The following is a 14,094-nucleotide window of genomic DNA, read 5'->3' on the forward strand; positions in this document are numbered from 1 at the left end:
GTGGTTGGTTAGAGCATGTCGACATGAGTACAGAGTCAGCCCTCCAACTGTCTTGGACTTCCTTGACTTTGGATCAAGACCATAAGGTATTTGGTGAGCATAGATTATTCCACACTAAAAAAAAGTATGGGATAGACACTGGTGGAAACAAGTCATCTTTGATTCCATGCTGCTGAAAAAGATATAGTATTCCATGCAGCCAACCTTGTATTTCTGCACAATTATTCAGCAAAAAAATGGACATGTTTACAACTTGTAATAGGTGAGGTTCTGCCACAACCATTCACTTACATTGCCCTTGTGTATCCATCAGTGGACACGACGTCAGCAGTAGGTGATGTCCTCGATATTTGAACATGGCACTGAGCAATCCTTGCAAAGTACACCAATGGAAGTCATGATCTACAATGGCCTGATGAGCAGTAAGATCACCTTGATTGTTGGAACTCAGTTACTGAAGTTTCAGGCCACCATTATAAGTGACCATCATCCACTTGATCACCTTAGTTTTTGCCATCAATGGCCCAGTTATGTCATGATTGGAGATGCCTGAAGAAAGTAGCTTGCCTGCTAATATTTAAACTGGAGGGCATAACTTAGAATAGAATTTCCATTCATCTTCCCATGATTTTTAATAGAATCTTCAAACAATCCTCCTCAATCAACGTCCTGTGGATCACCAAGAGGATGAGTATTCTGCAATGAGCAATTCGCCTCCTAAAATAGGATGAATAAAAACTACAACAAAATTGCAAGATGTTTTGTACCACTCAGTTCATTTAATTGCACTCCTCTGACTTGGATAAATATCCCTTCTCTCATCATACTGGCTGTAGTTAATAAGATTGGCAAGGCATTCTTCAATAACTCAACAAGGCTTCCTTCAACTTATTCCTCTGATTCTTGACTGAATCACCATTCTCAGGTGATGAGAAGCCAGGATAATATTTGTAGTTTCAGCATTGGTAGGCTGAGTGGAATGGAAATAATGTCTAGTCAGATTTCTCAACCCCATTTCATGATCCCTGTGGAAAACAACGAGGAATGTGAAGATGGAGCTTCTATTTGAACATGTGTAAATACAACAAGATGTGGATAATCCAAGAGAATCATGCCCCTAGTATGATCTCTTTGCAGAACACCAGGGGGAATGAGAAGAAAGAAAACTGCCATGTTTTAAAATTGATGATTTTCCCCATCTGTCCTGGGCTTACTGTGCAGGAACGGGTCATCTAGCATCTCAGACAAAAAAATTGCTCTCAAAAATGATGAGTATTATCACACAGCTATCAGCAGGATGGTGAAGGGAGCTGCAGTCAAAATATATTCTGGTCTCACACAATACCCACAATTATGGACTGAATTCTTCATATTCAATGGGGAATAAAAGCTGGTCCAGTCAGTTACATAAGCACAGATTAGGATCAATATTGGGTCATTCTACTTTGTAGTTTACCTTCACAGTGGATGAATTGGCATTGCCATCAGAGGTTGCTCGCATATTGTTTTACACAAAATAATACAACAAAACCCAAAAGGTTATGGAGGCTCACTTCTAGTTACCATGGTACCCATGCCAGAAAGATATTAACCTGTTTGAACTCAATAATCTTCACATATTTTCAACAAAACTGCATGTGATTATGGTGATGTGAAATATTAATATTTATTTCCATAACCTACAATGCATAGCTACAGGAATCAAATCCATCTCAGGAGTCAGCTGTGAGTCACAGATTCTGAATTTGCAAAAGTGGATCTTATGACACTTAAAATATTGAAATCAGGAGTAACAAAATGAAAATCTAACCATTTATGTAATTCAGTGATTATTATAAATTAATAAAAACGGACACAAAATGCTAGAAAGCCATGATCTTAATAAATGTTGGGGCAGGCTCAGAGGACCAGATGGTGTATGCCTGCTCCCAGTTAGTATTTTTAAATTTTTTGAATACATGGCTATCAGCAATTTGTTTTAATAGAAACAGTTGTTTGCATTTCTTTGTCAGAACTGAAAATTGAAAGCAATTTCATCAGAAGACTGTGAATTTGCAATTTAAATGAAGATGCAATGGAAAATTCCCAATCTTTCAAATACTGTGAGGTTTGCAGTGCTGAGAAAGGAAAAGCTTTAAAAGATCTGGCCTCTCTTTCTAACCTCCTTTCACGTCAAAGCTGTTCCATGTCACTTGTAATTTTCCAGTCGTTCTTCAAAATGGTAGTGCCCTGGTTGCATTAGACACATTTATAAACATGGCACAGCATATCAGTGACTGTTGAAATGTTTTAATGTTGAAAAACTACATTAAAAATCATTGTCTCCATCTCAAATGCTGCTTGAATGCATTGTTTAATGGAACATGGGCAGCATGAATAAATTGTAAGAAAACGTATTAGAACATTATAAAGTATTTTTTTTGACAAGAACAAGCTAATTGGCCCAACAAACCTTGCAAAGTTCCTATTCACATTCAAATTCCTGTCGAATGGATGGTACAAATAATATAGAAAAAGGCATGTCCCATGTATGGTGTATATTATTAACAAAGTAAATTTCTGGGGAAAAATTTGGCAGTCTGTGGAAATATTCACAACTTCACCCAGCAAGTAAAACTCACTCATTATGTGTATCCATTATGAACAAACAGAATATAAAGTATTTATGCTCACATATTGTAACCAGAAAATAATTGCAATAATATAGGACAACAAATGCTGTTTTATATAAAAATTGAATGGGCAGAAAATAATCCATAATGAGAACAGAAATAATTAAAAATTATAATTGTTATCACCGGCATCCAATGAATCAGCATTTTTATTGTCTCCCGTTCAAGTATACAGCAAATACTGGCCTGGTTGACCAGTTGACCAATACTAGCCTGGCATGTTTACCAGGAAGGTACGTTCTCCAACCAGCAGCCGGTGTTTCTTGACGAGTTCAAGAAATTTTGGGTCTGTAGTGGGATACTGCACACGGAGCGGCTGAGTCGGGTGGGGAAGCCCCTTAATCACTGAGAGGGTGTACTGCCCCGGGAAGTAACGGTGCTGATTCTTAAATAAAGAATGAACACTATTGAATCTTTTGACCATATGCCACTAAGAATGTGTTGTATCATGTTTTTATTTTATGTATATTATTATGAGTAAAGTTTATCTGTGAAATATTTTTTAAAAAATCACCAATACTGGCTTCCATCCAAAGAAAATGACTTTTCCCCTTTTGCCAGTCTTAAAAAACATACACGATCATAAAAATGTCTTTGGTAGAGTGCAAACGGCCAGTCATTCAGAACCTTGCTTAAGTTTTCTCTTTCCCCATTTGAGCAACCTATTCAGTCTCACAGACATTGAAAGGTTCGGTGAAGTTAAAGAGAAACTCTCCACCGTGACAGAAACTTGACTGGACCTCCAGTTAACCCGGATGGAGTTGCCGGCTGCGTGCGCCCGTTACCATGGAGAGGAGGCCCGGTTGCAGGAAGTGACTCAGTGCGGCACAGTCATGGCCGCCGAGCAGGGGCGAGGGGAACCGGTGGCGACTTACCACTCAGACTGTGATTTCAGCCGCTTCCGTAACAAGCTCTTCACCATCAGGGCTTCAGACAACGAGAACTTCAAAACCGAGCTTAATCTGGTCTTCGATCAGCTCATCTCGGAGAATTATATCAACCATTCTAGCATAAACCGCGAGGTAAGGGGTTGAGAGACGCTGATCATTCGTGACAGTAACTAAATATAACCCGTTGCTGCCCTTCTTTTGCAGTTTGGTGGTGGTGTTTACGTTACTTAATCACAAAAAGATTTTCCTGTACAGACAAACAAGGCGCAATCGTTTAACTACTGTATTGGAAAATTGGTTTGTTATTGATACATGTACAAGGTACAGTGAAAAGAACAACTTTTTTTTGCATGCCGTCCATACAGATCATTTCATTACAGCAGTGCTTTGAGGTAATCCAAGGGCAAACAATAATAGAGTGCAGAATTAAGCGTTACACTTACAGAGAAAGTGCAGTGCAGGTAGACAATAAGGTGCAAGGCAATAACGAGGTAGATTGTCAGGTCAAGAGTCCATCTGATCATAATAGGGAACATCCAATTTCTCACAATTATGGGGTAGAAGTGGTCCTTGAGCCTGGTGGTATGTGGTTTCAGGCTTTTACATCTTCTATCCAATGGGAGGGGAGAAGAAGAATGTTCAGGCTGGATGGGGTTGTTAGTCACGTTGGCAGCTTTACTAAGGCAGGAAGAAATGTATGGAGGTGAGGGCGGTTTCCATGATGTGCTGAGCTGTGGCCACAACTCTCTGCAGTTTCTTGCAGTCTTGGGTAGAGCAGTTGCTTCCCAAGCCGTGGTATATCCAGGTAGGATACTTTCTGTGCTGCATCTATAAAGATCGGTGAGGGTGAAGGGGGACACGCTGAATTTCTTTAGCATTCGGAGGAAACAGAGGGACCATTGTGCTTTCTTTAGCTAAGGCATGGTTAGACGAGGACAGGCTATAGGTGATCCCTTTCAAGAAGCTGACTCTCCTGGCAGTTATTCCCCCCCCACCCCCCTGCTGCCATCTAGACACATCACTTTCATCCTTCTGGTGGGATCTTCTGACCCAATTGAAGGTGAGATTCGTGACTACATTTGTTTAGTTTTTTAGGACATCCTAAGGTGTTATAATTAAAAACAAAACTTTTCCTAGACAGTGAGGGTTCACGAATTACTGGAAAGATAATCAGTCAGGGCTTTCGATAGGAAACTGAACAGGCATTTGAGAGGTATGCCTTGGGGTATAGCAGAAGAGGATTGATCGCTCTATTAAGGACTGGTATGACTCAGTGGTCTGAATGGAATTTACTGCTATTACAGTTCTGATTTTTATTCCTGAATATCAGCAGCATCAACATTACACAGCAACCTGAAAACAAATCCATTTCTTTTAGTAGTGCGATCCTGGGTAAATATTTTCCCCCCTCCTCCCTTGAACCAGTAAATGTATCATTCTATCAGACCAAATAAACAGAACCAATACCTCTTGCTAGGGGTAAGTAATTCAATGATGTACAATACAGCAAGTTTACCATTTCATTGTCAATGTTTTTATTTGGTTCATTTGGAAAATGCATCATACTATTGTGAAGCTTATGTGGATGTGTCAAAAATAGTCAATAAGTTAAAGGTTTTATTGAACATCGTCCCAACTGAATTAGTGTTGTGGAATGTCTTAACATTTTAAAATAGAATACAAATGCAGTTTTGAAGTAACTACATTGCTGTTATGTCGACAAGTGCTGCAGCCTATGTACAGCAGTATGAGTTAATACAGCTTGATTGATCTGGCCATTTGGGTAAAATATTACAAGTAATTAAAAATAAGATCTCATCTCCTTAAAGGATAGAAAGTGAATTGTGCATGCTGTTCATGAATTTGGAAAAGAACCTTCAGATTAAATGGTTTTACACTCAGTGGCCACTTTACTAGGTACACCCCTGCACCTGCTCGTTAATGCAAATATCTAATCAACAAATCATGTAGCAGTATCTCAATGCATAAATGCATGCAGACATGGTCAAGGGGATAAAATGTCATCTCAGTGACTTTGTGGAATGATTGTTGATGCTAGACGGGATGGTTCGAGCATCGCAGAAACTGCTGGGATTTTTATGCACAACGATCTTTTAGAGTTTACAGAGAATGGTGCAAAAACAAAAAAACTCCAGTGAGTGGCATTTCTGTGGGTGAAAACACCCTGTTAATGAGAGAGGTCAGAAGAGAATGGCCAGACTAGTTCAAGCTGACAGTAACTCAAATAACCACACGTTACAACAGTGGTGTGTGGGAGAGAACACCATGTCGAATTTAGAGTGGATGGGCTTCAGCAGCTGAAGACCATGGAAATACACTCAGTGGGCACTTTATTAGGTACAGGAGGTATCTGATGAAGTGGCTATTCAGTATAGGCTGCAGCTAAGCTAATGAACACCTTAAAAAAGAACTTGTCTCTTAATCAGTTAATTGTATGGTAAGGAGATATGAACAGGTGGGATGAATGGTTTGATGCTGATGAAATTTAATGCTGAGAATTGTGATGTGTTTTATTTTGTTTGGAAGTATAGGAAATACAGTTTAAAATACAGGAATAAAAAAATCTATGAGGACTGCAAGTACAGAGAAATATGGGGGTACATGTGCATAGTTTGTTGAAAGTGGCAGGCCAGATTGGGAACGTGATTTAAAAACAAACATGCAATCCTTTGCTTTATAGAGTATAGTAGTGAGGTGGTCATGAACCTTTGTAAAACATTTATTCAAGCACAAACGGGATATTGTGTGCTTTTCTGGACAGTGCACTGTTGGAGTGATGTGAAGGTTTTAGGAAGGGAGTAAAAGGGCTTACTTCAGAGATGAGAAGATTGTTGTCCATCTTGGAAAAGAGGTTGATGATAGGGGATTGGATGGAAGTAGTGAACATCATGAAATGTATAAACAGGCTGCAAGAAGAAAAACTAGCCTGGTTGCATTGGGGTGAATAGCCTCCTTCCATTTTATGCATAGAAATAAAAGTTTAAGGGATCTAGATGAGTGAATAATTTATGGAGTATTATAGTTATGTATTTCTTCTTTTTGGGCCTTCAGCTCCCAGTGGAACATTGGCCATTGATGACCTCCCACCTTCATCGTCCAAAGTCGATGGCAAGGTTGGAGTTCATCAATGTTTCTGTAATCCATTGTATCCACTGTACAGGGGATTGGCCTGTACTGCTTCACCAGAGCCCTGTTGGCCAGCCTTCCCCGTTTCCACCTCTCCCAATGGGGATGTAGGGTTGGATTTTGAGAGGCAGGTATGTATTTCAGGATGGCAGTGTTTCCTGGAGAAGACTATAACTTTTGGTTTGAAATTTTCATTTGTTGTTTAGTCACTGCCTTAAGAAAATTGTCAGAAGAGGAAGTATGTAGAGTTTGGTGAGAATATCATTGATAGGCTTCAGGGTCTTATTCTAGTGAAAAATACTTGTTTGCATGTGTTTCTTGTATTAATCTTCAAAAAAGACTTTGCTTATAAATACATCGGTCTTTTCATTGTTCTTTTAGAAACATAGAAACATAGAAAATAGGTGCAGGAGTAGGCCCTTCGGCCCTTCGAGCCTGCACTGCCATTCAGAATGATCATGGCTGATCATCCAACACAGAACCCTATACCTGCTTTCTCTCCATACCCCCGATCCCTTTAGCCACAAGGGCCATATCTAACTTCCTCTTAAATATAGCCAATGAACCGGCCTCAACTGTTTCCTGTGGCAGAGAATTCCACAGATTCACCACTCTCTGTGTGAAGAAGTTTTTCCTCATCTCGGTCCTAAAAGGCTTCCCCTTTATCCTTAAACTGTGACCCCTCGTTCTGGACTTCCCCAACATCGGAAACAATCTTCCTGCATCTAGCCTGTCCAATCCCTTTAGAATTTTATACGTTTCAATAAGATCCCCCCTTAGTCTTCTAAATTCCAGTGAGTATAAGCCTAGTCGATCCAGTCTTTCTTCATATGAAAGTCCTGCCATCCCAGGAATCAATCTGGTGAACCTTCTCTGTACTCCCTCTATGGCAAGAATGTCTTTCCTCAGATTAGGGGACCAAAACTGCACACGATATTCTAGGTGCGGTCTCACCAAGGCCTTGTACAACTGCAGTAGAACCTCCCTACTCCTGTACTCAAATCCTTTTGCTATGAATGCCAACATACCATTTGCCTTTTTCACCGCCTGCTGTACCTGCATGCCCACCTTCAATGACTGGTGTACAATGACACCCAGGTCTCGTTGCATCTCCCCTTTTCCTAATCGGCCACCATTCAGATAATAATCTGTTTTCCTGTTCTTGCAACCAAAGTAGATAACCTCACATTTATCCACATTAAATTGCATCTGCCATGAATTTGCCCACTCACCTAACCTATCCAAGTCACCCTGCATCCTCTTAGCATCCTCCTCACAGCTAACACCGCCGCCCAGCTTCGTGTCATCCGCAAACTTGGAGATGCTGCATTTAATTCCCTGGTCTAAATCATTAATATATATTGTAAACAACTGGGGTCCCAACACTGAGCCTTGCGGTACCCCACTAGTCACTGCCATTCTGAAAAGGTCCCGTTTACTCCCACTCTTTGCTTCCTATCTGCCAACCAATTCCCTATCCACATCAATACCATACCCCCAATACCGTGTGCTTTAAGTTTGCACACTAATCTCCTGTGTGGGACCTTGTCAAAAGCCTTTTGAAAATCTAAATATACCACATCCACTGGCTCTCCCCTATCCACTCTACTAGTTACATCTTCAAAAAATTCTATAAGATTTGTCAGACATGATTTTCCTTTCACAAATCCATGCTGACTTTGTCCGATGATTTCACCTCTTTCCAAATGTGCTGTTATCACATCTTTGATAACCGACTCTAGCATTTTCCCCACCACTGATGTCAGACTAACCGGTCTATAATTCCCCGGTTTCTCTCTCCCTCCTTTTTTAAAAAGTGGGATTACATTAGCCAACCTCCAATCCTCAGGAACTAATCTAGAATCTAAGGAGTTTTGAAAAATTATCACTAATGCATCCACTATTTCTTGGGCTACTTCCTTAAGCACTCTGGGATGCAGACCATCTGGCCCTGGGGATTTATCTGCCTTTAATCCCTTCAATTTACCTAACACCACTTCCCTACTAACATGTATTTCCCTCAGTTCCTCCATCTCACTAGACCATTGGTCCCTTACTATTTCCGGAAGATTATTTATGTCCTCCTTAGTGAAGACAGAACCAAAGTAGTTATTCAATTGGTCTGCCATGTCTTTGTTCCCTATGATCAATTCACCTGTTTCTGACTGTAAAGGACCTACATTTGTCTTGACCAATCTTTTTCTTTTCACGTATCTATAAAAGCTTTTACAGACAGTTTTTATGTTCCCTGCCAGCTTTCTCTCATAATCTTTTTTCCCTTTCCTAATTAAGCCCTTTGTCCTGCTCTGCTGGTCTCTGAATTTCTCCCAGTCCTCAGGTGTGCCGCTTTTTTTTGCTAATTTATATGTTTTTTCTTTGGACTTGATACTATCCTTAATTTCCCTTGTCAGCCACGGGTGCACTACCTTCCCTGGTTTATTCTTTTGCCAAACGGGGATGAACAATTGTTGTAGTTCATCCATGCGATCTTTAAATGCTTGCCATTGCATATCCACTGTTAACCCTTTAAGTATCATTTGCCAGTCTATCTTAGCTAATTCACGTCTCATACCTTCAAAGTTACCTTTCTTTAAGTTCAGAATCTTTGTTTCTGAATTAGCTATGCACTCTCCATCTTAATGAAGAATTCCACCATATTATGGTCACTCTTACCCAAGGGGCCTCGCACGACAAGATTGCTAACTAACCCTTCCTCATTGCTCAATACCCAATCTAGAGTGGTCTGCTCTCTAGTTGGTTCCTCGACATGTTGGTTCAGAAAACCATCCCGCATACATTCCAAGAAATCCTCTTCCTCAGCACCCTTACCAGGGATCATCAAGATCTTCAATCAAGTTTATTGCAGGAATATTTGGTAGTTTTGAATATTTTAAGGATTTATTTAAATGATGACAATATTGTGCCATTGGCAGAATCTGTGAAATGGGGCTGTTGTACAGATGTATAATATGTGTGTCAAGCTGCAGAAGATCACAGTGAAATGACACTGGAAGGAGCCACCTTTGTTTACATTTATTCTTTTAATCCTTCAGAAACAGCAAAGCTTTGCTGTACTGTACTCAATATTTCAGTAATATTTAAAATATATTGTTTGATTGAGCCATTGTTTGTTTACATAATTCATTATGGGTCATATGTAAGAAGTAATGGGATACGTCATGCCACCACATCACATCACCTCAGTAAAGCAAAGAATAGTAAGTAGATCGATATCCCTGGTTCCGGTGCCTTTTGCTTCGATTAGTTTTTGGAGTTACAAACTATATTTCCCTACTTCCATTTTGCACACCAGTCTGTTTTCCTCTTTCCTTTCTAATGTCTGCACTTCATCATTTCAGTCTGTTATTTTGATGTGCTCTTTCCTGAAGCTTTCTGTAAGTCTTTGCTCTCCCACATGAACATATGGAATGTAAGTATGAACAGGTACATGGCTGCAGTATTCAGTAAGTTCATTATAAGTATGGCACAATAGTATAATGCTATCACAAAGTACACTGCAGATGCTGTGGTCAAATCAAGACGTACAAAAAAGCTGAAGGATCTCGACCCGAAACGTTGACTGCTTCTTTCAATGGATGCTGCCCGACCTGCTGAGTTCATCCAGCCTTTTTGTAAGTATAATGCTATTATAGTAAGATCGGGGTTCAATTCCCACCACCATCTCCCTGTGTCCATGTGCATTTCCTCCGGGTGCTCTGGCTTCCTCTCCCACATTCCAAAGATGTATGGTTCGAGTTAACACACACAAAATACTGGAGGAACTCAGCAGGCCAGGCCACATCTATGGAAAAGAGTGAAGTTGACGTTTCAGGCCGAGACCCTTCAGCAGGACCGGAGGAAAAAACATGAGGAGTCAGAGTTAAAAGGTGAGGGGAGGGGAGGAAGAAACACAAGATGATAGGTGAAACTGGGAGGGGGAGGGGTGAAGTAAAGAGCTGGGAAGTTGATTGGTGAAAGAGATACAGGGCTGGAGAAGGGGGAATCTGACAGGGGAGGACAGAAGCCCATGGAAAAAAGAAAAAGGGGAAAGAGCACTACTGGGAGGTGATGGGGAGGCAAAGAGATAATGTGAGAGAGGGAAAAGGGGATGGGGAATAGAGAAAGGGGGGGCGTGGCAGCATTACCAGAAGTTCGAGGAATTGATGTTCTTGCCATCAAGTTGGAGGATACCCAGACGGAATATAAGGTGTTGCTCCTCCAAGCTGAGTGTGGCCTCATCGCGACAGTAGAGTAGACCATGGATGGACATGTTGGAATGGGAATGGGAAGTGGAATTGAAATGGGTGGTCACTGGCAGATCCCACTTTTTCTGACGGATAGAGCATTGGAGCTCGGTGAAGCAGTCTGCCAATCGATGTCGGGTCTCACTGATATACAAAAGGCCACACTGGGAGCATTGGATATATTAGATAACCCCAACAGACTCACAGTTGAAGTGTCACCTCACTTGACAGGATAGTTCAGGGCCCCTAATTGTGGTGAGGGAGGAGGTGTAGGGGCAAGTGTAGCACTTGTTCGACTTGCAAGGATAAGTGCCAAGAGAGAGATCAGTGGGGAGGGATGAATGGACAAGGGAATCGCATAGGGAGCAATCCCTGCAGAAAGCAGAAAGTGTTGGGGGGGGGGGGGAGGGAAAGATATGGAGATAGCAGAAATTATGGAGAATTATGTGCTGAACTGGAGGCTGGTAGAGTGGTAGGTGAGGACAAGAGGAACCCTATCCCTGGTAGGGTGGCTGGAGGATGGCATGAGGGCAGACGTGCAAAATAGAAGAGCTGTGGTTGAAGGCAGTGTTCACGTTAGAGGAAGTGAAGCATTTCTTTAGTTCTGGAATGAAAAGCCTCCTCCTGAGAGCAGATGCAGCAGAGACCGAGGAATTGAGAGAAGGGGTTGACATTTTTACAAGTAACAGGGTGGGAAGAGGTATAGTCCAGGTAGCTGTGAGAGTCAGTGGGTTTGTAATAGACATCATGGGATAAGCTGTCTCCAGAGACAGAGACAGAGAAATTGAAAATGGGAAGGGAGATGTCAGAAATGGACCAGGTAAATTTGGGGCAGGGTGGAAGTTGGAGGCAAAGTTGAAGAAGTCGACGAGCTTGTTATATGTGCAGGAAGATAGATAGATAGATACTTTATTCATCCCCATGGGGAAATTCAACATTTTTTCCAATGTCCCATACACTTGTTGTAGCAAAAACTCCTTACATACAATACTTAACTCAGTAATAATATGATATGCATCTAAATCACTAACTCAAAAAGCATTAATAATAGCTTTAAAAAAAAAAAAAAAAAAAGTTCTTAAGTCCTGGCAGTTGAATTGTAAAGCCTAATGGCATTGGGGAGTATTGACCTCTTCATCCTGTCTGAGGAGCATTGCATCGACAGTAACCTGTCGCTGAAACTGCTTCTCTGTCTCTGGATGGTGCTATGTAGAGGATGTTCAGGGTTTTCCATAATTGACCGTAGCCTACTCAGCGCCCTTCGCTCAGCTACCGATGTTAAACTCTCCAGTACTTTGCCCACGACAGAGCCCGCCTTCCTTATCAGCTTATTAAGACGTGAGGCGTCCTTCTTCTTAATGCTTCCTCCCCAACACGCCACCACAAAGAAGAGGGCGCTCTCAACAACTGACCTATAGAACATCATCAGCATCTCACTGCAGACATTGAATGACGCCAACCTTCTAAGGAAGTACAGTCGACTCTGTGCCTTCCTGCACAAGGCATCTGTGTTGGCAGTCCAGTCTAGCTTCTCGTCCAACTGTACTCCCAGATACTTGTAGGTCTTAACCTGCTCCACACATTCTCCATTAATGATCACTGGCTCCATATGAGGCCTAGATCTCCTAAAGTCCACCACCATCTCCTTGGTCTTGGTGACATTGAGACGCAGGTAGTTTGAGTTGCACCATATCACAAAGTCCTGTATCAGTTTCCTATACTCCTCCTCCTGTCCATTCCTGACACACCCCACTATGGCCGTGTCATCAGCGAACTTCTGCACATGGCAGGACTCCGAGTTATATTGGAAGTCAGATGTGTACAGGGTGAACAGGACCGGAGAGCAGCACCACTGCAGTTGTCTGTTTGAGTTGGTGAGTTTTGGGCATCCTGTGTCAGCATCAGACGTATGGTGACACTTGCATCCCAGCCCCGTAGAATCCTCGCTGATTTATTATGATGTAAATGACACATTTCACTGTTTCGATGTGTATGTGATAAATAAAGTTAACCTTCGTCTTAATCCTGTACTCCCAAGTCAACATTGCTACTCAATCTCCACACCCTCCAGTTCCCTCATTGCTGGAACAGAATCTCAACCTTCAATACACTCAACAAAACACCACCCCCTAGACCTCTCAAAATTCCAAGGATTTGCAGTTTTTTTCCTCTGATACTCAAAACAACTGATTACTTATCCAGAGATTATACCCCTAGTTGTAGACTTGTCAATAAAAAGGCAAGAAACAATTAAATGGTAAAGATTTAAGAGAATGGTGGTTCATGAGTCGCAGAAAGTAAGTATGCAGAGTTGAAATGGCTCTTGACACTTATCATTGGGAAGGGTTAGTCATAACATGCTGCAGAGCAGCAGCTGTGTCCCGCACTAACTTTGTTTGCACAAAGGTGTGCATAATTAGCAGATTTTGTCTACTTGATCCTGCCCTTCCCTAGTCACCACTAACTACAAGTTAGGCTCTTGAAGAATAATATTCTTATTTGCAACTGCTTGCATTTTCTGGATTACTCATGCAATGCTACTAAAATGTACATTGACCCGGGGTCAAATTATGTAATTTTCGAATAAGGACAAATAAAATAACTGTTGACATTCCAGTCAATAGGCAGATCTCACTGGTGAAAAGTGATAGTGATGCACCATGAACTCAAATCTTTTCCTTCATCCTAACTGCAGGAGCATCATCTTATTTTTCTTTGTGATTAAGGTGAGAATATTATCCAGTGAATTAATCCTCAATTGGACAGATTCTACCCAGATGTTAAAACTGCAAATGGAAATGTGTAACTGGTGCAGACTCTTCTAGATACTGAATGTGGATAATTACCACTTGGAACTTTCATCATGTTTTGGTCTGCACTGATATGATGAAACATTGCAGTGTTATCACAGAGTGTGAAATGCTTCCTTTCCCAAATTACAGTAATAAGTAGTTTGATTTCTTAAAATGAACTATTTAATGTGTATTATTAGACATAAAATTCTTAATTTGTCTTGACAGGATTTGAGTTGCTGCCTTAAAATTATAGCCAGTCATTAAGGTCAGCATGGTAGTGTAGCAGTTACCGTAACACTATTACAGAACCAGTGACCCGGGTTCAATTCTGCTGTAGTCAGTAAGG

The 14,094-nt window shown here is 41.2% G+C and overlaps 1 protein-coding gene across 2 annotated transcripts in view; it reads left to right on the top strand.

Annotated features, from left to right (window-relative positions):
- Positions 1-3,504: 3,504 nt before the first annotated feature.
- Positions 3,505-14,094, top strand: part of heatr6 (HEAT repeat containing 6) — a 72,495-nt gene continuing 61,905 nt past the window's right edge. For both annotated transcript variants that reach the window (XR_012099893.1, XM_073053339.1), the window contains exon 1: positions 3,505-3,694. Coding sequence is in view for 1 of the 2 variants with exons in the window: in XM_073053339.1 (XP_072909440.1) it covers positions 3,506-3,694 (189 nt within the window). In the remaining variant the exon portion in view is untranslated. The remainder of the gene's footprint in view (positions 3,695-14,094) is intronic.

This window comes from Hemitrygon akajei, chromosome 8, assembly GCF_048418815.1.
Source record: "Hemitrygon akajei chromosome 8, sHemAka1.3, whole genome shotgun sequence".
In the NCBI taxonomy this organism is placed as follows: domain Eukaryota; kingdom Metazoa; phylum Chordata; class Chondrichthyes; order Myliobatiformes; family Dasyatidae; genus Hemitrygon; species Hemitrygon akajei.